Below are 25,109 nucleotides of genomic sequence, written 5' to 3'. Positions count from 1 at the left end.
AAACTATATTGTCTAATAATTAGGGCAAGTGCCTTTGGCAATTGTACGAATACAGACAGATAGAAAGACATATATACAGACAGACAGAGAGACAGACAGACGTTTAAGTCTCACCGTATGTAGACAATAATAACATGTAATTTAAGTTATAATATAAAGGTATACAAGTCATTCCTTACAGGAATTGTGAGAAACTACCAGCAATGATAATAATTAATATGAAAAGAGGACGTAGATACACAGTGAAACCTCTCAAAACCGGACCCTCGGTAAACCGGAATTACCTCAAAACCGGACATTTTTTATAGTCCCTTTTTAAAAATCTGTACATAAGAGAACCTCTCTAAACCGGATACCTCTTAAAACCAGCCTTTTTACTTGGTCCCTAGGATGTCCGGTTTAGATGAGTTCACTGTACTACATTAATAACACTCATAAAAAGATATATAAAAAACCTAATGCATTTAAGAATTGAACGTGAAATATTTTGAGTTTCATGCTAGTATGAAACGCAAAACCGCTTTACACACTGTATGAATGGCGTAGCCGAATGAGAGAATGACAATGTTACAAATCATTAATACAATTCATATTAGTTTTTTGCATTAAATGTCAATACCAACTAAAAACATTTTGAATTCACTAGAAACATATAACGTAAGTAATTTTAATAACTTTTAACCTGTAATAAAAATGTCTGAAGCGACCTATTTTGTATGCTATAATTTATATGTGAAGCGGTTTGTGTATGAATATTTAACTACGAACTGTGGATGGGCGCCATTTTTTGATTACTGTCCAGATTGACCAATTACGACGTTGAAATTACAGTTATAAAATTTTGAGTGCGTGATAATTCCATGTGTTGATAGATTTGACATGGAGAAAGTGGTTTCAATTTTTCCGGAAATGGATGAAACAGGTGTGTCGCGACTTTCTGTGTTTACTGGCCTTGTAATTGTGGAAGTGGCAACAGGATGGTTTTGGCATGTGTCACATTGTGTGACTTCAAGTGGTTCGACACAAGTATTCGTGAGATTTGACAGTGCCATGCTCATGTTTAGTTTTTGGAAAGTGGAACATTCTCTGTTGTAGCTTCGAATTGAAGCTTCGTTCCTGTGTCCCGACATGTACATGATATGCCTAGTTTCAAAACCCGACTCGTTTAAAGATTGCATCGCAGTGGCGCGCAAACTTAGAAACTATGTGTTGTGTACGTCATACTACAATGCCGTTGAATGCGCGTTACTCCTAATGGTTGGCATGAACTGACTGAATTTTGTTTTTGAAATCGCTTTTGTAAAATACCAAATTCCATTGGAATTATATACTTTTTTTGGATCGGCAAAATAGATTTTTAGCTGTGGGATTTTGAATTCACTATAAACATATAACGTAAGTAATTTCAATAACTTTTAACCTTTAATAAAAATGTCTGAAGCGACCTATTTTGTATGGTATAATTTATATGTGAAGATGTTTAGAAGTTTGACAGCAGACGATTACTGTTTGATGTCTAAAAATAGAATCTCAAGGAAATTCCTCGGGGATTCCTTTGTTGACATAATTCATAAAGTAGTTCCGGCTATATAGCCAAAAATAGTGCTAAACTGAGATTCATGGTGCTATGAATGCCAGTTTTTATCATCACGTGATACGAATTTGACCAATCCAAGGGTTTATAATAAAGGGATTTTTAGAGATTGGAATTATATCTAAATAATGAGTAAAACATTTTGCGAAGGCACTCCTGTAGTTATTTGACATACTATTTACATTTGGATAATAATCTGTCTCATTTGCATTATTATTTTTGAAAGTCGTACGTGCGTAACGTTTCAACATTATCAGCAGTGACTTTTTATGAGTAAGTATGTACGTAAAGAAGGAAGGAAATGGTTTATTTAACGACGCACTCAACACATTTTATTTACGGTTATATGGCGTCGGACATATTGTTAAGGACCACGTAGATATTGAGGGAGAACACCCGCTGTCGCCACTTCATGGGCTACTTTTTTCGATTAGCTGGAAGGGACCTTTTATATGCACCATCCCACAGACAGGGTAGTACATACCACGGCCTTTGAAATACCAGTCGTGGTGCACTGGCTAGAACGAGAAATAACCCAATGGGCCCACCGACGGGGATCGATCCCAGATCGACCTCGCATCAAGCAAGCACTTTACCCTTGGGCTACGTCTCGCCCCCGTAAAGAAGGAAGGAAATGGTTTATGTAACGACACACTCAACACATTTTATTTACGATTATATGGAAAAAGAAAGAAATGTTTTATTTAACGACGCACTCAACATATTTTATTTACGGTTATATGGCGTCTGATATATGGTTAAGGACCACGCAGATATTGAGTGAGGAAACCCGCTGTCGCCACTTCATGGGCTACTCTTTTCGATTAGCAGCAAGGGAGCTTTTATATGCACCATCACACACACAGGATAACACATACCACAGCCTTTGATGTACCAGTGGTGGTAAACTGGCTGGAGCGAGAAATAGCCCAATGGGCCCACTGACAGGGATCGATCCGAAACCGACCGCGCATTAAGCGAGCGCTTTACCACTGGGCTGCATGTCGCTCCTTGTACGTAAAGAATTCCGTTTTAAAGGGGCTGACATGAATTTGCAGTCATTGTACCTGGTTTTTAACCAACTGAGCATTTTTAACAACTAAAATTATATAATATGTGTATAGTGTCTTGTTTAAAATGCCAATGTCTGTGTATGCAATGTGTTTTTTGTTATCCAAGTATTTGTAGTAGCACACACTGCATTTTACCTCCAAATAATCAAGTACGTAGGAAAATAATAGGAAATAAACTGAAATAAAAGCTGCTACAAACATCCGGACGACCAGAAACACTTTCGATATACAGACACAGATATTGTAAACAAGAAACTGTATTCCAGATTTAACTTTAGTTGTTAACAATGGTTTATTATTTGGCAATATTTTACAATGGTTGCAAAGTCACGATGGTCCCTTTAACTGCTATCGGCTTACACCGTCTAAAAAAATCAACAACTATGGAAGTATGTCAATAAACCCATTTTCTGAGCTGCAGGTGTTTCGTTACGCATCTGTGCATTCATTTCATTTGTGCAGCAGCAAAGTAGATGTCTTAACTTGATGTCTTCTCGTGTACACGTGTGTGTGTGTGTGTGTGTGTGTGTGTGTGTGTGTGTGTATGTGTGTGTGTGTGTAGGCTTGGGCAAATCCAGGTCGAATTTTTATGTCTAGCATTTTCTATGGCCATTTGGATCACTGAACATGAATCCGGTGGAAATTTGGGTCTCCTGTCACGTTTTATAATCGGAACTGTAATTTATTCAAAATGGCGGCCAAATTTCGTCATTTGCCGTGAATTAAAACGTTTTTAGAGCATATAATCCGTGTAATATATCAATATGTAGGTTTCGGGGGTTATAAAACATAAATATGACACTTATAAGTAGCTTAGACTTCATATAGAGGCTCTTTGTGTATGTATGCACTAAACATGCGGTACTTCATTGGATTTTTTTCATTAGTTTGAGCGCACACTTAGTAATTGGTTCATCTGCTCACCATATTTAAAATAAGATGTTAAAAAAGGAAGGAAATGCTTTATTTAACGACGCACTCAACACATTTTATTTACAGTTATATGGCATCGGACATATGGTTAAGGATCACACAGATATTGAGGGAGGAAACCTGCTGTCACCACTTCATGAGCTACTCTTTTCGATTGGCAGCAAGTGGTCTTTTATATGCACCATCCCATACAGGATAGCACATACCACGGCCTTTGATATACCAGTCGTGGTGCACTGGCTAGAGCGAGAAATAGCCCAATGGGCCCACTGACGGGGATCGATCGAAGATCCGACTGCGCATCAAGCGAGCGCTGTACAATTGGGCTATGTCCCGCAGCTATGTTAAAAAAGGATGACAAAATCCTATGAATCATGCTGTTTTATCTGCAGTGTAGAGAGAACAACAAAAATAATTTATTCGTTGACCCTGAGGACTATCCACAGGTTTACAAATATAATTATGAGTATCAACCAAAAATGAAAATTGGTGGTTTCCTAATCAGCATAATACTGTCTGTATACAATGCATCAGAAAAAAGACTTCAAGCATCTAGAAAGGGCAGTGCAAGCGAAATTGTATGTAAGGAAGTTTGTATTTGATTGGATAATATATGTTTATCACAAGACAGAAAGAGCAGTGGTTAAACAAATATTGGTTGACTGTGAAACATTTCATAAAAATGAAGTATGAGAATAATTCGAAACCAAAGTCAAAAACTATTTTAAAATGTCAATAACTGACTGATACACCAAAACCAGTTACAAAAAAAAAAGATAAGACTCTGAAAATGGAGTACATAAAGGTATAATTTAACATGAAGTTTTAAAATGAGATTTAAAAAAAACTGCCTTTAATAATATTATGCATAATGTATACCTTGCGTAGTAAGGAAATACACAAACGGCAAGAAATGGGCAAAGAAAAGAGGTAAATGAATTCTACCGTATCAGTTGCGTTCTTTAACATCCAATAGCCGATGATTAATAAATCAATGTGCTTTAGTGGTGTCGTTAAACAAAAGAAATTTTACCTTTAATAGTTGAGTTCACAAATGAATATGATGTAGTTTGAATGATCACCTTCCACCCTGACTTTGGCACCAGCAACACCTCCAACACTAACATAATGTGCATTCAAACAGTATAAAAGACTCCTTCATAAACTCACCGATTGGGTTCTTAGTTTAATCTCGAAAATTAACCTCTGTGGCAGAACTAATTTAGCTCATTACTTTGACCTTTTCTTGCTGCTTCTTCTGTTATGCTACGTTCCTTCTCTGGTCATATATTTTCTCCGCATGCCAGTTAAAGGAACTTAATGTTTATGAATGGAAGGTGTATTGTTGCATTATATTGTCCATGCCAGTTATTCAAGCAGACTTTTTCGTTATTTTATGCCTGACACCTTAGTGGTACAGGGGCATAAGTTCTTCGTTATTTTATGCCTGACACCTTAGTGGTACAGGGGCATAAGTTCTTCGTTATTTTCAGTTATCGTCATTTAATCCATTCCACTGTCTTTATTGATATATTGAACGAGATAGTGGCCAGTCATTGAATTTCGAAACATACCTCTCCCCCCCCCCCCCCCCCCCCCAAAAAAAAAATTCATTTCTGCGATATTCTTAAATGTCTCAGTCAACCAGAATAGGTTTTTTTCCGTCTTGGGGTAAACTTGTACATTTAATCAATCAATGCAATCTTTTTACCAACAGTTTGATTTCAACTGGGGTTTTTTAGTCACCTGAAGACTTTTTTTCTGGTACATAATATACAGAAAGCGTGCTACTTATAAAATAGGAAACCCGTGGAACAGTTTTCGTGTTGGTTGATATTCGTGAGCCTGTTGATAGGAAGCAAGTACACGTTTTCTGTTCTGTCCACAGTGCACTGTGTGTGCAGATATAACAGGATGGTTCGGAACATTTATGTCATCACTTTTCAACAATAAAGATACAGACCCATGTTTTGGTATTAATTATGGTGAAGACATGACTCACAAACTGTTCACTCAAGCTGCTAACAATATAATGAAATTTCATGATATCATGTAGAAAATGAAATTTTTTGTGCAAAAAGGCAGTAAAGGCCTCTATATGAAATCTATCCTACTTGAAAGTATCATTGTCATGTTCTGTGACCCAGAAAACCCATATATAGATATATTACATAGGGTGTAGGATGTAAAAGCTACAAAATATACAAAATGTGATGAAGCTTTGCTGCCATTTTGAATAAATTAAAGTTCCGGATATAAAAAGTGGTCGTAGACAAAAACATCCACTGGATTCGTGTTCAGTGACCAAAATAGTCATAGAAATGACAAGGCATATTTATAAAATGCAAAAAAAAATATTTATTTGCCCAAGCTGTGCGTGCATGTGTGCGTGCGTGCGTGCGTGGTCAAACCATAAATCGCACCTATTTCCATACTATGAAAATTGCACTTAGCACCTTTCTGCGTTAATCGATTGCGCATTAATACATACTCAAAATAGTGCAGTCCAGTGTCCACAACTAGTCTGCAGGCTCGGAACATCTCGGAACTGTAGCGACCCATCCTGAAATGAAACCAAAAGTTAACGTTTGTTTTGTTTAGCGACACCACTAGAACACATTGATTTTGATAGTCAGGGAGGAATCCCACACAGGATGGCACATACCACGGTCTTTGGTCTCACTACACAGATGTCATCTGCCACTGAAATCCATGTTAAATTAAGAACGGTTTCTCGTTGGCACTAACAACATATACCATTGCGAACATACATTATATAAGCATTTATTTTCACTCCAAAATTGAGAACATTTCCGTCTCAGTTTTTTGCTATATGGCTGCATCTGGCTGTAATACCAGTCCGAACAGGTTGTTCATTAACCAAATCACTCCGGCTGTCTCTTGTGCTATACACCAATGTCCCAAAAGGTCAATTCATAATATTACAAAATAACATGGGCAAAATATACCCAGAAGGCTTAACATTAAACATACACATTGTTTTAATTATTTCCCAGTTCCTATAAGTGAATATGTCACAATTAGGAAATATAGTGGTGAATGAACTCTCACCCGGAACTCAACTGTGTAGTGAGACCTTTGATATACAAGTCGTGGTACACTGGCTAGAACGATAAATAGCCCAATGGTCCAACGACGGGGATCGATCCCAAACCAACTGCACATCAAGCGAGCGCTATACCACTGGGCTACTTCCCGCGCACCATCCTGGAATGAATGTTTCATATTCCTTTCTCCAAAATTTTAATAGTTATGCTATTTACTTTTATTATTGATACCAAAGAGAAATACGTATAACATATTTTCAACGTGGGTTTATCGTTTTAAGTCTGTTACAAACGTATCAACAAATGAATTAATAATATATATATATATATATATATATGGAGATTATTTCATAACGGGAAAAGTCAACCAACTTCGAAATACGAAAGTTTAAACGATATTTTATGTACTAACATTTGGCATAATAGTGAAATACTTATAGATCGGATACTATTTATAATTTTAAATTATGCTAGCAAAGTAATTATTAAGTGACCTATTCAATGAACAAGGTGATATTTTGTCTTATGATCAATTTATAAATATATATCATATAACAACAAATTTCATATACTATCTTTCACTTGTAAAAGCAGTAAAATCATACATTAAAAATGCTTTGAAAGATGACAGTTTCATAATATATATATATATATATATATATATATATATATATATATATATATATATATATATATATATATATATTGTTATTATGAAAATATAATGTATACACATACATGTAGCAATATATATTTACCGGCGTCGTGGTTAGGCCATCGGTCTACAGGCTGGCTGATAGGTACTGGGTTCGGATCCCAGTCGAGGCATGGGATTTTTAAATCAGATACCGACTGCAAACCCTGAGTGAGTGCTAAGCAAGGCTCAATGGATAGGTGTAAACCACTTGCACCGACCAGTGATCCATAACTGGTTCAACAAAGGCCATGGTTTGTGCTATCCTGCCTGTGGGAAGCGCAAATAAAAGAACCCTTGCTGCTAATCGAAAAGAGTAGCCCATGAAGTGGCGACAGCGGGTTTGCTTTCAAAATCTGTGTGGTCCTTAGCCATATGTCTGACGCCATATAACCGTAAATAAAATGTGCTGAGTGCGTCGTTAAATAAAACATTTCTTTCTTTCTTTCAATATACATTAAGACTGATTTAGTGCATGGCTTTTTCGGAGATCGCTGGGTTTCAGGTTTTATACAAAACAAATTCTTTTCTTTTTTCTTATACCATCAATCTCTGTCTTGTATTCTTCTTCTTCTTCTTTTTCTTCTTCTTCTTCCTCTTCGTCTTCTAAATTTTCTTCCTTCTGATTTTCATTCCTCTTATTCGCCATTTTCTCTGTTCTCATTTAAATCTCGGATCATAAAAATATATTGTTATATTATAGATCACTGCCCATGTCCAAGTGTATGCATGTGTTGAACTTTAGTCTGAATCAGTTTCTATTAGTTTTGTTATTACTAACATATTTTGTCGTTGCTTAGAACATGGATATATATGTAAAGCAGTGATTCGGGGCTCCTAACCCCGATACTGCTATATGCTCTGGAACAGTAAATATTTATTTTAAAAAAACTGAATTACCAAATGTTTTACCCCCAATAGCCGATGATTAATTAATCAATGTTCTCCAGTGGCGTCATTAAACAAAACCACCTTTAACGTCAGCCTTGTCTTCGAGCAATGGGACCTGTGAGACGCAACGTTCTGACGGCACGTCATCTCACTGAATGACTACGATGGTGTCAACAACATATTCGAAGGATACGTGACCACTGGAGAACAGTTCTATTTTCCAATGAATCTCGCTTCATTTTGTTTAGACCAGATGGACGTTCCAGAATCTATTGACGTCATGATGAACGTTACGCTATCAATTATTTTCTGGAACATGATAGATTCGGTGGTAGTAGTGTCATGGTGTAGGCTGGGATTCACCATGATGGTCATACTGCCTTGGTGTGAGATCATGGATCGCTCAATGCCCAGCGCTACCAGGACAAGATACTGCAGCATCACGTCGTTCACCTGATTAACTTCACTGGTGGTATCTTTTAGCACGACAATGCCAGGTAGCACATTGCACATGTCTGCCAAGACTTTCTGCAGCAAAACAACCTTCGTGTATTGCCATGGCTCTGCAAGTTCGTCAGATTTATCTCCAATTGAACATTTATGGGTGTCCTGGATCGCCGAAGGAACCCTTCGCCACAAACACTACAGGACCTGTACTTGGCGTTACGGGATGAATGGCACAACATTTCCCGACGCACCTTTCAGAATCTTGTTGTATCCATGCGTCATCATTGTGCAGCTGTGATTGCAGCACGAGGAGGACATAACCGATACTGAACATTTTGACACCCCATGATTGATTCACATCACTTGACACACTTCAGCGTTAACACTTCAAATCCAGAATGGGGTGGACTATAGTTATATAAACAATCTCACTTAATAATAAAATATGTTACATTTAACTGAAATAATTATATGATGTAGAAGTCAGGTGTAACTGAACGTTTTTGGAAGAGTATATGTAAGAATAATTTACTTTAATCGGTATTGTGGCGCGTTTAGGATGACAAGAAAAGGAGTGTGTTCGCGATCGATTCAGTATGATTTAGTCACATCGTCAAAGCGAACAATCGTACTTGCATTCGATTCCCTGACGAAAACTCTAATTGCAACACATTTTTGCGTCGGAGTTTGGTAGTAGTGATGAAGACTTTTAATACTAATACCACGAACTACGAAGTGGGGTGGTCAGAATATTCGTTGTCAACCCAACCCCTCAACTCCACCCCCCAAGTTGCTTTATGACCCCAGTGACAGTGATATAATGTTGAATACCTTAACGGAGCAACACTGGCTGATAAGCTTTGGGACATAAAAAAACCCTTGGTCTAGATGGTGGTATTTACGAACACAACCGGACTCCAAATCTGGACGATGGAGGTGATGATGATGATGATGATGATGATGATGATGATGATGATGATGGTGGTGGAGGAGACGATGAGGATAATAGAGGAGATGATGATTATGACGACGATGATGATGATGATGGAGATGCTGATGATTATGATGATGATGGAGACGATGAGGATGATGATGATGATGAGGATGATGGTGGAGATGATTATAATTATGATGATGGAGGAGCTGATGATGATGTTGATGATGATGATGATGATGATGCAGGAGGAGAATAAGAGATAAAGAAGGGGGATGTTTGAGGAGTAGGAGATTATGAAGGAGGAGAATGAGGCTAGAACAGAGGAAAGGACGAAGAATACACTAATGGATTCGTTATTCATGTCTACAAAGATGTGGTGCCCAGTATAAGAACGTACAGCTCGTAGTCGTCGCTATAGAGACCAAGTTCCTCTCCAAGGTACTCTGCATAAAGTCCCCAGCCCTGAAAGAAAATGTTTAATAATAAGGATCTTACACATGAAATGTTTTTATTGGCTATAGAATAGGGGGTTTTTAATAATAAGAATTAACCAATCCTATATTCAAATATTGGTTACGGTTATTGAGTAAATAATATTCGAGGTATCATTATGGATTCTAGTGTATTCAACATAAGTGTGGGAGATGGCATCAACATGGGGGAGGCGGGTGCATTTATATATTAATTTGATTTTCAATTGGGTACCAATGCATTATGCTTAGAATTAGGGGAGGCAAGTGTATCCTGCTTCTGAAGCCTATGTTTAAGGGCGGATATTGGATTATATAAAAACATGGTGCTTCGTACTAAAACAAGATACAGACTCATGTGACTCGCTGTATCTGTCTTTCAAGTTGTAATCGTCGGAGAAAAGGCGCTATGTGTTGGGGGAGGGGGGGGGGGGGGTCATTAGCAACAAGGGATCTCTCATATCCACTTTCCCACAGATAATAAACCACATTCGATATATCTGTCGTGGGACGCTAGTTGGGATGGGGTAAAAGCGATGCTTATAAATTAAAAAACAGTTATTATAAGATTTTGAAAAGCATTAACCAATTGAAGAATTGTTACACGTAGGCCTAACCAGTGGTTTGCTAACGTACCTCTAGATACGCTGTGTAAAGCGGAAACTTCAAAGGTGTTTGGTAGTAGTTGTCGTCCTCTTGGAACTTCCGGTATGATGGCAGATCCGTCGACAGGGCATAAATTGACTGAATTATAGAAAAAAAGATGATGATATACAGGCCGAACTAGCTGATATCAGGATGCATAAAAAAAAATAAAAAAATGAGTACTTAATTTATAAAGTACATAAATTAAAATCAATGTGATCGAAATCGGCTCCACTGGACTATAACCAGTAGAGATGATTTCAACCAGGTTGAAATTAAAATGTGATGGTATTTGGTTAAACAAACATTCCTTTCTTTTATATATGAAATGCGCGTGTATATCATGTGAAGATGTACCTGTAGGTGATGTCCAGGTACTGTCTCGTGTAGCGACAACGCCACCATGTCAATAGTTGCTCTGTGGAAATAAATACAAATCAGTGCAAATCAGCACTATTAATATACATGTGTTAAATAATTATTCCTCTGCCCTCCCCCATCTCTCTTGTTATCTCTCTCTCTCTCTCTCTCTCTCTCTCTCTCTCTCTCTCTCTCTCTCTCTCTCTCTCTCTCTCTCTCTCTCTCTCTCTCTCTCTCTACATTATCAGCAAAACTGCCGTAGAAAATGCCGTAGAGATTTTTTTCCAAGCATTTTTTTTTTTTTTTTTTTTTTTTTTGCCTTGGCCATTTTGCCATTTTCTTAATTTCCAGAGCTCGCACAAACGGTTGCAGCAGCAGCCACGCAAGGCAAACCATAACTATTACTGTGTCGCCTTCCCCACCTATGCAGTCAATTCCAGGACAGATCCAAATGTATTTGTAAGGGTTTGGAGCGGGGGTTCTACTCACGTGTCTTCTGGATGTTGTAGGTTTACGTAAAACACCCCAGGTCGTGAGCCGTCCGCCGTCCCAGCTAAATACTCACCACCCGGTCCGTTGAACGGCATGCGTTCCACTCTGAAATAGGGTTACAAGGCATACTCAGTGAATTAATTAATGCCAGAAGATGTTTTTTCTACCGATTTTGCTAGTGTTATACTCTATTATGATTAATTATGGGGCTGTTCACTTATTGTTTTGGTCAATGTACCGTCAGGGCCAATGAAGGGTGTGCTGCAAGATTGTGCTGCCATAGGTAGTATACTCAACAAAATTAATTAATGACCAGTAGACATGTTGGTAATTTTTTTACTAGTGTTGTATTATGTGAGTAAATTGATCACATATGCTTTCAGAAAATTGAGTACAATTTTACCAGCGATGCACGAAAACAACCCAACCTCGCAAGTTTTGTATGCTTTGTACAATCAAAACCAGATGTATTCTTTACCTTATATTTTATACTAATGCTGAATTTATGTAAAGGCCCTAATTTTGTCCAATGTATGTCTAAAAGTTGACGTGGCGGCATATATCACAGATATTTGTTTTCAAAATTCACATAAACTAAGTTTATTTCAATACAAAAAGTCGCAATTTAGAAAAATGTTGTTGGGTTTTTGTTATATTGCTGTTGTTTTCGGGTTGTTAGTGTTTTTGTTATTGTGGGTTTTTTGTTATTGCTGGGGGGGGGGGGGGGGGGGGGTTGCGTTTTGGGGTGCGTGTGTGTGTGTGTTCGTTTGTTGTTGTTGTTTTTGGGGTGGGTGTGTTATTCTTTGTATTTGTGTTTCTTACGAGGTTGTTGTTGGGGTTTGTTTTGGGGTTTGTTTTTTGTTTGGTTTTTTTGGGGGAGGGTATAAATGTTTTTTTGTTATTATTATTTTTTTTAATCTTGTATAAACCGCCCCAACATTATTAATTTACGGAAAATCTTCTCACTTGAGTGGCAGGTCAGGGATGTCTTTAAAAAGGGTTTTCATCTTTGGGAAAGCTTTCTTGTAGATGATGTCGTCGTATCGTCGCAGTAGAGTTTCCTGAAAGAAACAGAATCATCAAACAACAATATATATTTTGTTTGTCTTTTTTCCGTGCTTATATGTATAGCCAATTAAAGACCAAGCGTATAGTCCTAGACACACATTCCATCTGTCTGGGTCATTTGTTCCGTCTGAAAGAGTGTGGTTCGTGTGAGGGACGTCTTTGTAGTCACCTTATGCCACTTCATTGAATCTCAGGGGCGGGACGTAGCCCAGTGGTAAAGCGTTCGCTTGATGCGCGGTCGGTCTGGGATAGATCCCCGTTAGTGGGCCCATTGAGCTATGTCTCGCTCCAGCCAATGCACCACGACTGGTATATCACAAAGGCCGTGGTATATGATGTCCTGTCTGTGGGATGATGCATATAAAATATCACTTGCTGCTAATCGAAAAGAGTAGCCCATGAAGTGGCGACAGCGGGTTTCCTCTCTCAATATCTGTATGGTCTTTAACCATATGTCCGCCGCCATATAACCGTAAATAAAATGTGTTGAGCGCGTCGTTAAATAAAACATTTCCTTCCTTCATTGAATCTCGGTTCCCGAAAAATTCTGTCTCACGGGGCGATATATGTTTCGTGATGGAGTGTATTTAAATGTTCGTTCGTTCGTTTGTTAACTTGATCTCTATTTCGACTGTGAATTCGTTTGTTTGTTCGTTCGTTTATTCATCGTCATTCTTTTAACTATATTTTGCTTTACCTATCTTTAAATGTTGCTAGACTTACGCCTACAAACACACCGGAGCCAGTCCTGGGTCTGGAGCATATGATACTAGATGATAACGAAAAGCACTGTATCGAATGTGACAAACATACACCGCGTCTGCCAGACTGGCAGTTGTACAGTATTCCAGCCTTAGTTTTCATTTTTCGTAATAAACAGGAGAAAATGTATATATTAATCAATGTGGAATTTTCATAATTATTGTTGGTGTTTATAGAAGAAACTACATCTAAAGATACACATAACAATTGTAACAGACCCAGACGTCAAAATGAAAGTTAGAAATGGTATCTTTCCCACACTCGCCAGACCCAGACCCAGCTTTGGAGCGTTTTGGACCTTGGGTGTCCATCCTCAAACTCTTCCAAGAAACCAGTCTTTTGCTAAACATTTTACACTTCTATGATATAACTCACTGCCGAATTAACGTGGAACCTCGGATCTTTCCGTATCATGCCGAAGAAATCCGGTATCGAACCAGAATAGCCGAGTCTTCCCATTGCCTGCAATAAATAGCACAATGACACGTATTAAACTGAACAAATCAATTTTGTCTTGATGAAAATATGAACTAGGTATTACAGGTGGTGCTCTTTCACAACAAAGCAGTAGCCACAAGTACGTTTTGTTCATTCGTTTATACTTATTTTTGGTCTTATATCCATTGAATTTTCAAGCACGCTGTTCTGGGCACTCACCTCAACTATCTGGGCTGTATGTCCAGGACAGTTGGTTAGTGGTTAGTTTTGTAATGGTTGGTGTAGTGGCGTTAGTGATTACTAAGAGAGAAATCCGTATAGTGCACGTGACCTGACACTTACAACCCTCGTATGCATTAAGTAGTTAAACTCGCCCTGGGTGGGAGCTGGTACCGAGATGCGAACCCATTATCTACCAGCATTATGTCCGATGGCGTAAGCACTATACCACCGAAGCCGCCTGTACGTTTTGTTTGAATACTTCTGGTGTCGTCACATTTTTGACAGTGGCCCATGAGCACATACCGTAAGAGGTTTTTTATGGGCAAGATGTTTGTACACTCACCTGGGTCATTTCCCCGCGAATACGCTGCACCTCTCTCAAACCCAGGTCATGCACCTCTCTAGGGGTCACGTCTAGCGATAGGTGCCATCTCAAACACGCCTCGTAGTTTTTCGTCCCATGATCCCAGTCTTGCACACCCCAGCTTCTGCGAGTAGCGTGCATGTATTCCTAAAATAGAATCATTTTCTTGCAGCGACATTTCTGATATTATCTGAACATAAACCTACCTATAACGACCAACCTGCATATAACGTCACCAACTCTCAATAACCACCACTGACTACACAGGCTGTCTCTGAACTACAAAGGCCACAATTCTCTACAAATGTCATCCTTCACGCCAAACCTCGCTATAAAGGCCACTCTTGAAAATCATAAAGATATCATTTCTGTCCCAGCGGCCTTTATATAGAGAATACTACACTCGTAAGCGGTTTTGTTTTGTTGTGGGGTTTTGGTAGAACAAATAATGTCCTTTGCATGCAAGTGGTTGTTATATACAGCGTCCACTGATAGTAGTATTATATGCTGTATAGGTCTAAGTCGATAGTTGTGTAAAATCGGGAATATTTACTTACATTATTAAATGAAGGGCACTAATTTGTGCAAATAGTTCTTGGGCAAAACAGTAAACGAGAAAAAGAAAGAACCAGGAGCCAGTAATATATAGTAGAATCTCGTTGGGTCGAACTCGGAAGTGTCGAATACACCGCAACGCTCGAACCAAAACCGAATTTCCGAGTTACACTTACACGTTGTTGACCGAATGGTTGGGTGAACACTTTCTCGAGCACCGACGGGGTTCGAGCCAACGGGATTCAACTCTAGTTGTCTTACCTAGACAACAATGACATTTTTATGTCGTGCCTAGTCTAAAAATAAATGGGATGGGGGTGGGTGGAGGAAGGACACTCAAAACGGCCGTATATATCTAGTCAAGAATAACTATTGTGGTTCTAAAAATAATCTGGGAACAACAATATAGGGACTTTTATTCTGTACCTAACATAAAAGAAATAACCTACGGAAACACTAAACGGAATCAGGGCACGTGGTTTGGGACTTTTAGGCCGTGACACACACACACACACACACACACACACACTCTCTCTCTCTCTCTCTCTCTCTCTCTCTCTCTCTCTCTCTCTCTCTCTCTCTCTCTCTCTCTCTCTCTCTCTCTTCTTTCTCTCTCTCAAACAAAAACAACACTTTTTCCAATTAATCTATTTGAAGTTTTTGTTTAACGACACCACTAGAGCACATTGATTATGAATCATCGGCTATTGGATCTCAAACACTTGGTAATTTTAACATATATACTGGCCTCGGTGCCGTCGTGGTTAGGCCATCGGTCTACAGGCTGGTAGGTACTGGGTTCGGATCCCAGTCGAGGCATGCGATTTTTAATCCAGATATCGACTCCAAACCCTGAGTGAGTGCTCCGCAAGGCTCAATGGGTAGGTGTAAACCACTTGCACCGACCAGTGATCCATAACTGGTTCAACAAAGGCCATGGTTTGTGCTACCCTGCATGTGGGAAGCGCATATAAAAGATCCCTTGCTGCCTGTCGTAAAAGAGTAGCCTATGTGGCGACAGCGGGTTTCCTCTATAAAAAAAAAAGTGTCAGAATGACCATATGTTTGACGTCCAATAGCCGATGATAAGATAAAAAAAATCAATGGGTTCTAGTGTCAAATAAAACAAACTTATTACTTTATTTTGACATATAGTCTTAAAGAGGAAACCCGCTACAGTTTTCCATTTGTAGCAAGGGATATTTTATATGCACCATCCCACAGGCAGGATAGCACATACCACGGCATTTTATATATAAGTCGTGGTGCGCTGGCTGAAACGAGAAATAGTCCAATAGGCCCAATGACAGGGATCGATTCTAAACCGACCGCTAACCAAGCAAGCGCTTTGTCATTGGGCTACGTCCCGCTCACTATTTAAAAGAGCATTATTTTCGAAATATACTGAACCCCAGTGAAAACGCATAACCCTTGAAGTTTCAGTTCTATCGCATGTATGAGGTTTCTGTGAAACGCACAATAACCTCAAGCCTAGTATACAATTTTGTACATTCCGTTATAGAAAATCGGTTGAACGTATTATTTTTGTCTTCTCATATCTTTTACACAACTACTCATCTGACGTTATTATTATTAAGTGGTTAACGTGTCCATGTACCACTATGGTTTCGAACACGAATCGGAGGTCTGACTCGGGACAGGGATTAAATCTGACGTGTGCGTTTTCAGTGGAGTTCAGTATATTCTTAAAATAAGGAAGAGAAGTGCCTTTGTCCCAAATTAGGTACAGACTTCGGACTACAGACTTCGGAACTCTAAACGAGAGAATTCGTTCTCTCCTCAAATCCATTGAATACATTAACCATCAAAGTCGGATGTTTGAATAAGGGAGATTGGTGTTCACCAGCTATAATTCTTGACAGGTTGTACAAATAAATATAATCTCTTGGTTCTATATGATCTAACGGTCTCGTCGAGACAGGCATTTTGTCTATAGTGAACGATAGTGTTTGTACACACTAACTTGTATTTTCTCTGGGTGTTTTTATTTACCTTCACTGTATTTTCTCTGGGTGTTTTTATTTACCTTCACATAAAATACATATTTGTTGAGACCGAAAGGTATATGTACACTAGCGTGTATATAGTGTTCTGCATTACTCAATGACATAGCATGCATTTATTTATACAATAGAAAATGCAGTTTGAAAGTGGGTAGTCATAGGAGTGGCGTAGGAAGGTGCAACAAAGTGTGTGTGTGGGGGGGGGGGGGGGGGGGGGACACATATACACACGCACGCACGCACGCACGCACACACACATACCGCTTCCTACGCCAGTGCATAGTAACACGAATAATGTAATTCCGCCTTCCATAGTATTGTTAGTAACTGTTGGTGGTAAAAACGGCTGTGGACGGCTACACATTAATTCTTACGTTGATTATGAAGTTCTTGAGTGATTTGAATGCTTTTAATACAATCGTTATTGCATGTTTCGCTCGCTCTCTCAAACGATACCTGTAAACAGAAAAGCAAAATGAACACATGTTTATTGGCAATATGCGAATTCAGTGTTGATCATTCCATATTGAGAACAAGTTTGTTTTCTTTAACGACACCACTAGAGCACATTGATTTATTAATCATCGGCTATTGGATCTCAAACATATGGTCACTTTGACACAGACATAGAGAAGAAACCAGCTACATTTTCCCATTAGTAGCAAGGGATATTTTATATGCACCATACCACAGACGGGATAGCACATACCAGCGGGTTTTGTAATCTCAACATGGACTGCCCATTGGGCTATTTCTCGTTCTAGCCAGTGCACCACGAGTGATATATCAAAGGCCGTCGTATGTGCTATCCTGTCTGTGGTATGGTGCATATAAAATATTCCTTGCTACTAATGAAAACAATGTAGCAATTGGGTTTCCCATCTGAGACCCACTCACTCACTCTCTCTCTCTCTCTCTCTCTCTCTCTCTCTCTCTCTCTCTCTCTCTCTCTCTCTCTCTCTCTCTCTCTCTCTCTCTCTCTCTCTCTCTCTCTCTCTCTCTCTCTCTCTCTCTCTCTCAGAGTATGTGTGTAAATTATATAACATACTGTGATCTACTTTTCGTACATGTGATAATATATTTTATGTCTTGCCTTTCAGAGTGTGGTACATGAGAATGGTCCAGGTGATGGGTGAACGGTTTATAAAACACGGAATGCGATGGGTCGTCGACCAACAGTTTATCAATTTGACCTGAAACAGGCTCCTGTAAACAGTAATAAATCACTATTTAAAGCGACAGAGCCTAGTTTTAAAACATTACAGCGTATTTTTCACTGTTAGAGCCGTTTTGTGACAATTGAAATCAGACATTATATAGATTTTATTGTTTAGTATACCATTTCCGTACAATCGAAGTGTTTCTGGTCATTCTGGTATTTTCAATACAACAAAATGCATTTTTTATATTGTTTAAAACCGCACGTATCTCTGAGAAGTAACAGTTATGGAGACGAGATCCAGTCTATTTTAAGAATATGTCCCCATTCAACGTCACACACTTATTTCACTCTATTGTAAATTTATCTAAATGCGCTACAGGTTTTTAGATTAACTACGGTTTGCAACTTTAATAGTTTTTAGATTTATACAGATAGATTCTTTATCATACATACATAAACACATAGCCTTAAAATAGCATTAGAGAATAGGCTCTACTCAACTCGCTACTTGGCAGTACCGTTTATCTTGCACGAGTTAATTGATGTTGTCCTTCACGAGCCTTTGGCTTTTGACAATATCAATTCGCTCGTGCAAGATAAACGGTATTGCCGAGTAGCTAGTTGGGTATTCTATTTATTACTCATTTTCAATATTTATCATTTTATGGAAGATTTTCGAAGGATACTGTTGTTGAAAATAAGTTTGCAAGTTGAGAACAAGGCGGCGTTGCATCATAGCTGTGACATACGTATCACTGATTATGCAAGTTAGTTGTTGACATGACTGCCACCATGGAAACTATTCTTACACACAATTAACAGCCTATAGCGAGGCCCTGTTTATGACGTCAAAACGTATCAAGGGGAAGAACTGGAGCGGGAGGTCATTCCCTAGGGAAAAATCACTTTTCTTTTCCCACTTCTCTCTTCCCATATGGGTAATAGCATGTTGTTCAAGGTAGAATATTTAGATTTCAAAACAGAAATTAATAAATAATTTGACTATTGTGTAACCTTGCTACAGCCCCTTTAACTAGCTTGTTAAAAGTACTTTTATCGGGCTTACAGAGTGGATATCTTATGAAAGATTACTACCTGTATATTTTATATGTACTTGCAAAAAGAAGTGAAACAAAAAATCGTTTTCGTAATTACCACGGAGACTTTGTTTTGTGTGTGATTCAGTCGAATAGCTTCCCTCATCAAATCCACATATTCAGACAGCTAAAAAATAAATGAATACATTTGTAAAGGTTCGTAAATATAGAAATAAATTTTAAAAAACATCAACCATCAACCTAACGTACCCACCAATCAATCAATCAATAATTGTTTATAAGCAGAGAGACAGACGGACGGACGGACGGACGGACGGACGGACAGGCAGTTTAACAGACAGATAGCATCCCTACCTCAGTTTTTGTCCAGAACACGTTTTCCTTTAAAGTAATTCAGAAGATGAAGAAGACTTCATGGACGGCCAGGGCGAGATGTAGATAAGTGGTAAAGCGATCGCTTGATGCGCGGTCGGTTTAGGATCGATCCCCGTCGGTGGGCCCATTAAGCTATTTCTCTTTCTAGCTAGTGCACCACAGCTGGTATATCAAAGGCTGTGGTATGTGCTATCCTGTTTGTGGTATGGTACAAATAAATGATCATTTGCTACTAATATCAAAATTACCAAATGTTTGACATCCAATAGCCTATGATTAATTAATCAACGTGCTCCAGAGGGGTCCTTAAACAAAACAAACTTCACACGTTTTCATGTAAAGCACGATGATAAATTAATCAATGTGCTCCAGTGGTGTCGCTATTCAAAACAAATTTCATGGAGAGCGCGATTTCTCTTTTAGTTTGGTCCTTATTTTACTGACAAACATGACACTGAATTTTTCTTTAGATTAGATAACTCCTGAAATGTCAGATGTATTCAAGAATTGTTTCCCTTAGATTGCCGACAATTCAAAAAGCATTGGTTCATGAGGCCGAGCGCTCGCAAATTGTTTGATTGGTATCATATCATATTCATCTACCGTTAGGCGAAAAAAACAGCCAAGCGAGCGCCTGCGATCACTCGTCCTCGTGAAAATGGTAAATGTAAAACATGAAATGAAAGAAAACCGTATTACTTGCCACTGTAACGTAACGATGTTCAAACTCCAATGCTACCACCTTAGCCCCATCCCACTCGTTACATCTTCCTATGTGTCGTTAAAACCCCCGTTCTCACTTGAACGATTTTCTACGCGAATTCCGTGCTACCACCAAATCGTACAGGGCGTGCGGGAGTCGCACGGCAGTATGTTGATGATTCGCACGGCAATATGTTGATGATTCGCACACGTTGTAGGGGTGTCGTGTGTATTTCGGACATGTCGCATGCCGGTGCGACCTTTTTCAAATGTTTAAAATTATCGTACGGCTGTCTCTAGGTTCGCACAGTTCGCATTGGTCGCATAGAGGTTGCACAGCAGTCGAACGGCAGTATGATAGGTCGCACGGGAGTCGTACGTGAGTCTTAAGGGAGCAGAGATGTGCGACTCCCAGCGGACCCCCTGCGACTCCCGTGCGACATCCATCAGACTTCCGTGCAACCTGTACGGGAATCGCACGGCTATACAATCTTTTAGTCGCACCGCAGTTGTACGAAAAATCGTTCAAGTGAGAACTGGGCTTAACAAAAATATTTTCTTCTTTATTTTACATGCGCTTAGCTTAAAAAATAGAAAAGGAAAGGAATAACTGGTTAACATCATCAGCACATCATAAACTAAGCCAGTTGATGTCTGTAAAAATGTCGTTGTTTGACACTTGGTATAGAATCAGAGAGGAAAATCGCTGTTGCCACACAGGCTACAAATATTGCAAAGCAAAGTTGTTGTTTTGTATCGACGGCAATCGAGTTTATGACCCATCGCACCCCAGGCGAGCGATTTGCCACTGACTTGGAAATATACCGACGTCCAAAAGAAACTACACCAAGAAAAATTTATTTAATTTCCTTTATAATTTGAATACTGGAAATAATGTTGTGGCTAAATATCTTTCTGTTTTTATTGAATGAAATTCTGTTCCCAACATACCAAAACACCACTCTCATGAATATATATGTTTTAAACATGCAACATTGTTTGGGTTTCCTTAATATCCCCTTCACATACGCGGATTTTTCTTACGAGTCCTTACGGATCACTCGCTGGTATCCGTAAATAACTCGTCACAACTCGCAACAACTCACAGACACTCTTAAGGATCCGTGAAAGGAGAGGCAATTTTTTTGACATGTCAAAAATCTTCTTACGATTGTCCACGGATTGATTTTTCCGTAAATAACTCGTAACAATCCGTAAGTATCGTAAACCGTTCGCAACAACACGTAACCATCCGTAAACTCCTCGCAAGAATCCGTAACTGACTCGTAACAAATTTTTAACGATTTGTTACGGTTAGTGAATTGTTGATATAACTGCAATCTGTTTCTCTCATATGCCATGTTGTCTCTCTGGATGTCAGTTGTCGAATGATGATACATTGAGATTTGCAGGATTTATATATTTTTTGGCAAAAAATCGTAAGGACTCGTAAATACTCGTAATTAACTCGTAACTATTCGTAACAACACGTAAACAGGTCGTAACTAACACGTAAAAGCTTCGATGAATAGTAACATTCCGTAATATACTCGTAACAATCCGTAAAAAGCTCGTAAAATGCCCGTAAGTTGCTCGTAGTTATCCGTGACAACTCGTAACAAATCGTGGAATTTTGCCGTAAATACATCGTAATAACTCGTAATAATCCGTAATAAACCGTAAATAGCTCGTAATAACTCGTAACAACTCTTAAATCGGTTGTAAAAGTGGCCAACTCGTAAGGATCCGTGAATTTGTGCGATCCGTAAGGACTCGTAACAAAAATCCGTGTATGTGAAGGGGGCATTAAGTCTCTCGAAGTATTGGGATACTTTCTTTTGGAAGTCAGATAGTTAAAATTAGTTTTATTTAATCACGGGCGGGATCTATCTCAGTCCGTAGATTGCCTGCCTCAGGTGCTTGCATCGTAGGATCGAACCACCTCAGTGGACCCATTCTATGACTGGGTTTTCTCCCATCCTAACCAGTGCATCACGACTGGCATATCAAAGGTCGTGATATGTGATGTCCTGTCTCGAATGAATGTTCATATACAAGATCTCTTGCTGCTAATTGAAAAATGTAGCGGGTTTCCTCTACGACTAGATATCCTTGTTGACTTGATAAAGAGAATGTAAGGACGACATGATATCCTGGTTGACTTGATAAAGCGAATGTAAGGACGACATGATATCCTTGTTGACTTGATAAAGAGAATGTCAGGACGACATGATATCCTGGTTGACTTGATAAAGCGAATGTAAGGACGACATCATATCCTGGTTGACTTGATAAAGAGAATGTAAGGACGACATATATTGGTTGACTTGATAAAAAGAATGTAAGGACGACATGATATTGTTGTTGACTTGATAAAGAGAATGTAACGATGACATGATATCCTTGTTGACTTGAAAGATAAAGAGAATGTAAGGACGATATCATATCCTGGTTGACTTGATAAAGAGAATGTAAGGACAACATATATTGGTTGACTTGATAAAAAGAATGTAAGGATGACATGATATCCTTGTTGACTTGATAAAGAGAATGTAACGATGACATGATATCCTGGTTGACTTGATAAAGAGAATGTAAGGACGACATGATATCCTGGTTGACTTGATAAAGAGAATATAAGGACGACATGATATATTGGTTGACTTGATAAAGAAAATATAAGGACGACATGATATCTTGGTTGACTTGAGAAAGAGAATGTGAGGACGACATGATATCCTGGTTGACTTGAGAAAGAGAATATAAGGACGACATGATATATTGGTTGACTTGATAAAGAAAATATAAGGACGACATGATATCTTGGTTGACTTGAGAAAGAGAATGTGAGGACGACATGATATCCTGGTTGACTTGAGAAAGAGAATGTAAGGACGACATGATATCCTGGTTGACTTGATAAAGAGAATATAAGGACGACATGATATATTGGTTGACTTAATAAAGAAAATATAAGGACGACATGATATCTTGGTTGACTTGAGAAAGAGAATGTGAGGACGACATGATATCCTGGTTGACTTGAGAAAGAGAATGTAAGGACGACATGATATCCTGGTTGACTTGATAAAGAGAATGTAAGGACGACATGATATCCTGGTTGACTTGATAAAGAGAATATAAGGACGACATGATATATTGGTTGACTTAATAAAGAAAATATAAGGACGACATGATATCTTGGTTGACTTGAGAAAGAGAATGTGAGGACGACATGATATCCTGGTTGACTTGAGAAAGAGAATGTAAGGACGACATGATATCCTGGTTGACTTGATAAAGAGAATGTAAGGACGACATGATATCCTGGTTGACTTGATAAAGGAAATGTACAGATGACATGATATCCTGGTTGACTTGATAAAGAGAATGTACAGACGACATGATATCCTGGTTGACTTGATAAAGGAAATGTACAGACGACATGATATCCTGGTTGACTTGATAAAGAGAATGTAAGGACGACATGATATCCTGGTTGACTTGATAAAGAGAATGTAAGGACGACATGATATCCTGGTTGACTTGATTAAGGAAATGTACAGACGACATGATATCCTGGTTGACTTGATAAAGAGAATGTAAGGACGACATGATATCCTGTTTGACTTGATAAAGAGAATGTAAGGACGACATATCCTGATTGACTTGATAAAGAGAATGTAAGGACAACATGATATCCTGGTTGACTTGATAAAGAGAATGTAAGGACGACATGATATATTGGTTGACTTGATAAAGGAAATGTAAGGACGACATGATATCCTGGTTGACATGATAAAGGAAATGTAAGGACATGATATCCTGGTTGACTTGATAAAGAAAATATAAGGACGACACGATATCCTTGTTGAAAATGTAAGAACGACATGATGTCCTTGTTGACTTGATAAAGAAAATGTAAGGACATGATATCCTGGTTTACTCGATAAAGAGAATGTAAGGACGACATGATATCCTGGTTGACTTGATAAAGAGAATGTAAGGACGACATGATATCCTGGTTGACTTGATAAAGAGAATGTAAGGACGACATGATATCCTGGTTGACTTGATAAAGAGAATATAAGGACGACATGATATCCTGACCTGTCTGGGGATCTTCTCAAGTCGTTCAATGAGATTCTCGAAGTCTCCTCTCGAGATGTAGGGCATTGTGTCGAGGAAGTGCTGGGGATTGGTGTGCAGGCCTTCCAAGAAGTTGATTGGATTTATAGGCTCATACCTGATATAAACGAACATTTAAAGAAATAGAAAACCAAGTGCAATTGTTTTAAAGTGACATCAAATAGATTTTTTTCAAAGAATGACATCAAATGACTGACTGGGTAACCTATTTTTATGCAGCAAAATTCTCATCAAAAAAACCCTAGACGTATGACATGATATTGAATAGTATTAGATGGGGTTTAAGCTGCCGTTCACCATATAATATCAACAAATGCATGTTATGAATTTGTTGAATTATTTCATTATTGACTCGAAAAAAAAGTTTAAAAAAAAACCGAAATAAAGAAAATGAGAGAAAAAAAAGAGAGAGAAAAAAATCAAATTCAAATAAATACACTGATAAATTTACCAAAATGAAATTACTGTAAGTAATAGCAGCTATGTTGTTTGTTGTGTTCGGTTGTTGGTTTAGTTTGTTTGTTTTGTTTTGTTTTGTTTTGTTTTGTTTCTTTGTTTGTTGTTGTTGTTTTTTGGGGGTTGGGTTTTTGGGAAGGTTTTAATCTCTTGGTTGTCCAATCTTTTCT

General features: G+C 38.5%; 1 protein-coding gene across 1 annotated transcript in view; it reads right to left on the bottom strand.

The window, feature by feature from the left end:
* Window positions 1-25,109, bottom strand: part of LOC121382616 — a 47,023-nt gene that overhangs the window by 3,960 nt on the left and 17,954 nt on the right. The window contains exons 5-16 of the mRNA XM_041512144.1: window positions 24,445-24,580; window positions 19,355-19,423; window positions 18,131-18,243; window positions 17,412-17,493; window positions 14,438-14,605; window positions 13,810-13,896; window positions 12,571-12,665; window positions 11,602-11,709; window positions 11,110-11,170; window positions 10,744-10,851; window positions 10,035-10,099; window positions 6,092-6,163 (exon numbers count right to left, since the gene is read on the bottom strand). Of these exons, the coding sequence (XP_041368078.1) occupies window positions 6,092-6,163; window positions 10,035-10,099; window positions 10,744-10,851; window positions 11,110-11,170; window positions 11,602-11,709; window positions 12,571-12,665; window positions 13,810-13,896; window positions 14,438-14,605; window positions 17,412-17,493; window positions 18,131-18,243; window positions 19,355-19,423; window positions 24,445-24,580 (1,164 nt within the window). The remainder of the gene's footprint in view (window positions 1-6,091; window positions 6,164-10,034; window positions 10,100-10,743; window positions 10,852-11,109; window positions 11,171-11,601; window positions 11,710-12,570; window positions 12,666-13,809; window positions 13,897-14,437; window positions 14,606-17,411; window positions 17,494-18,130; window positions 18,244-19,354; window positions 19,424-24,444; window positions 24,581-25,109) is intronic.

Source organism: Gigantopelta aegis, chromosome 2, assembly GCF_016097555.1.
Source record: "Gigantopelta aegis isolate Gae_Host chromosome 2, Gae_host_genome, whole genome shotgun sequence".
Taxonomy (NCBI): domain Eukaryota; kingdom Metazoa; phylum Mollusca; class Gastropoda; order Neomphalida; family Peltospiridae; genus Gigantopelta; species Gigantopelta aegis.
Note: the sequence above shows the minus strand (reverse complement) of the source record. Positions and strands in the feature narration are given on the sequence as shown.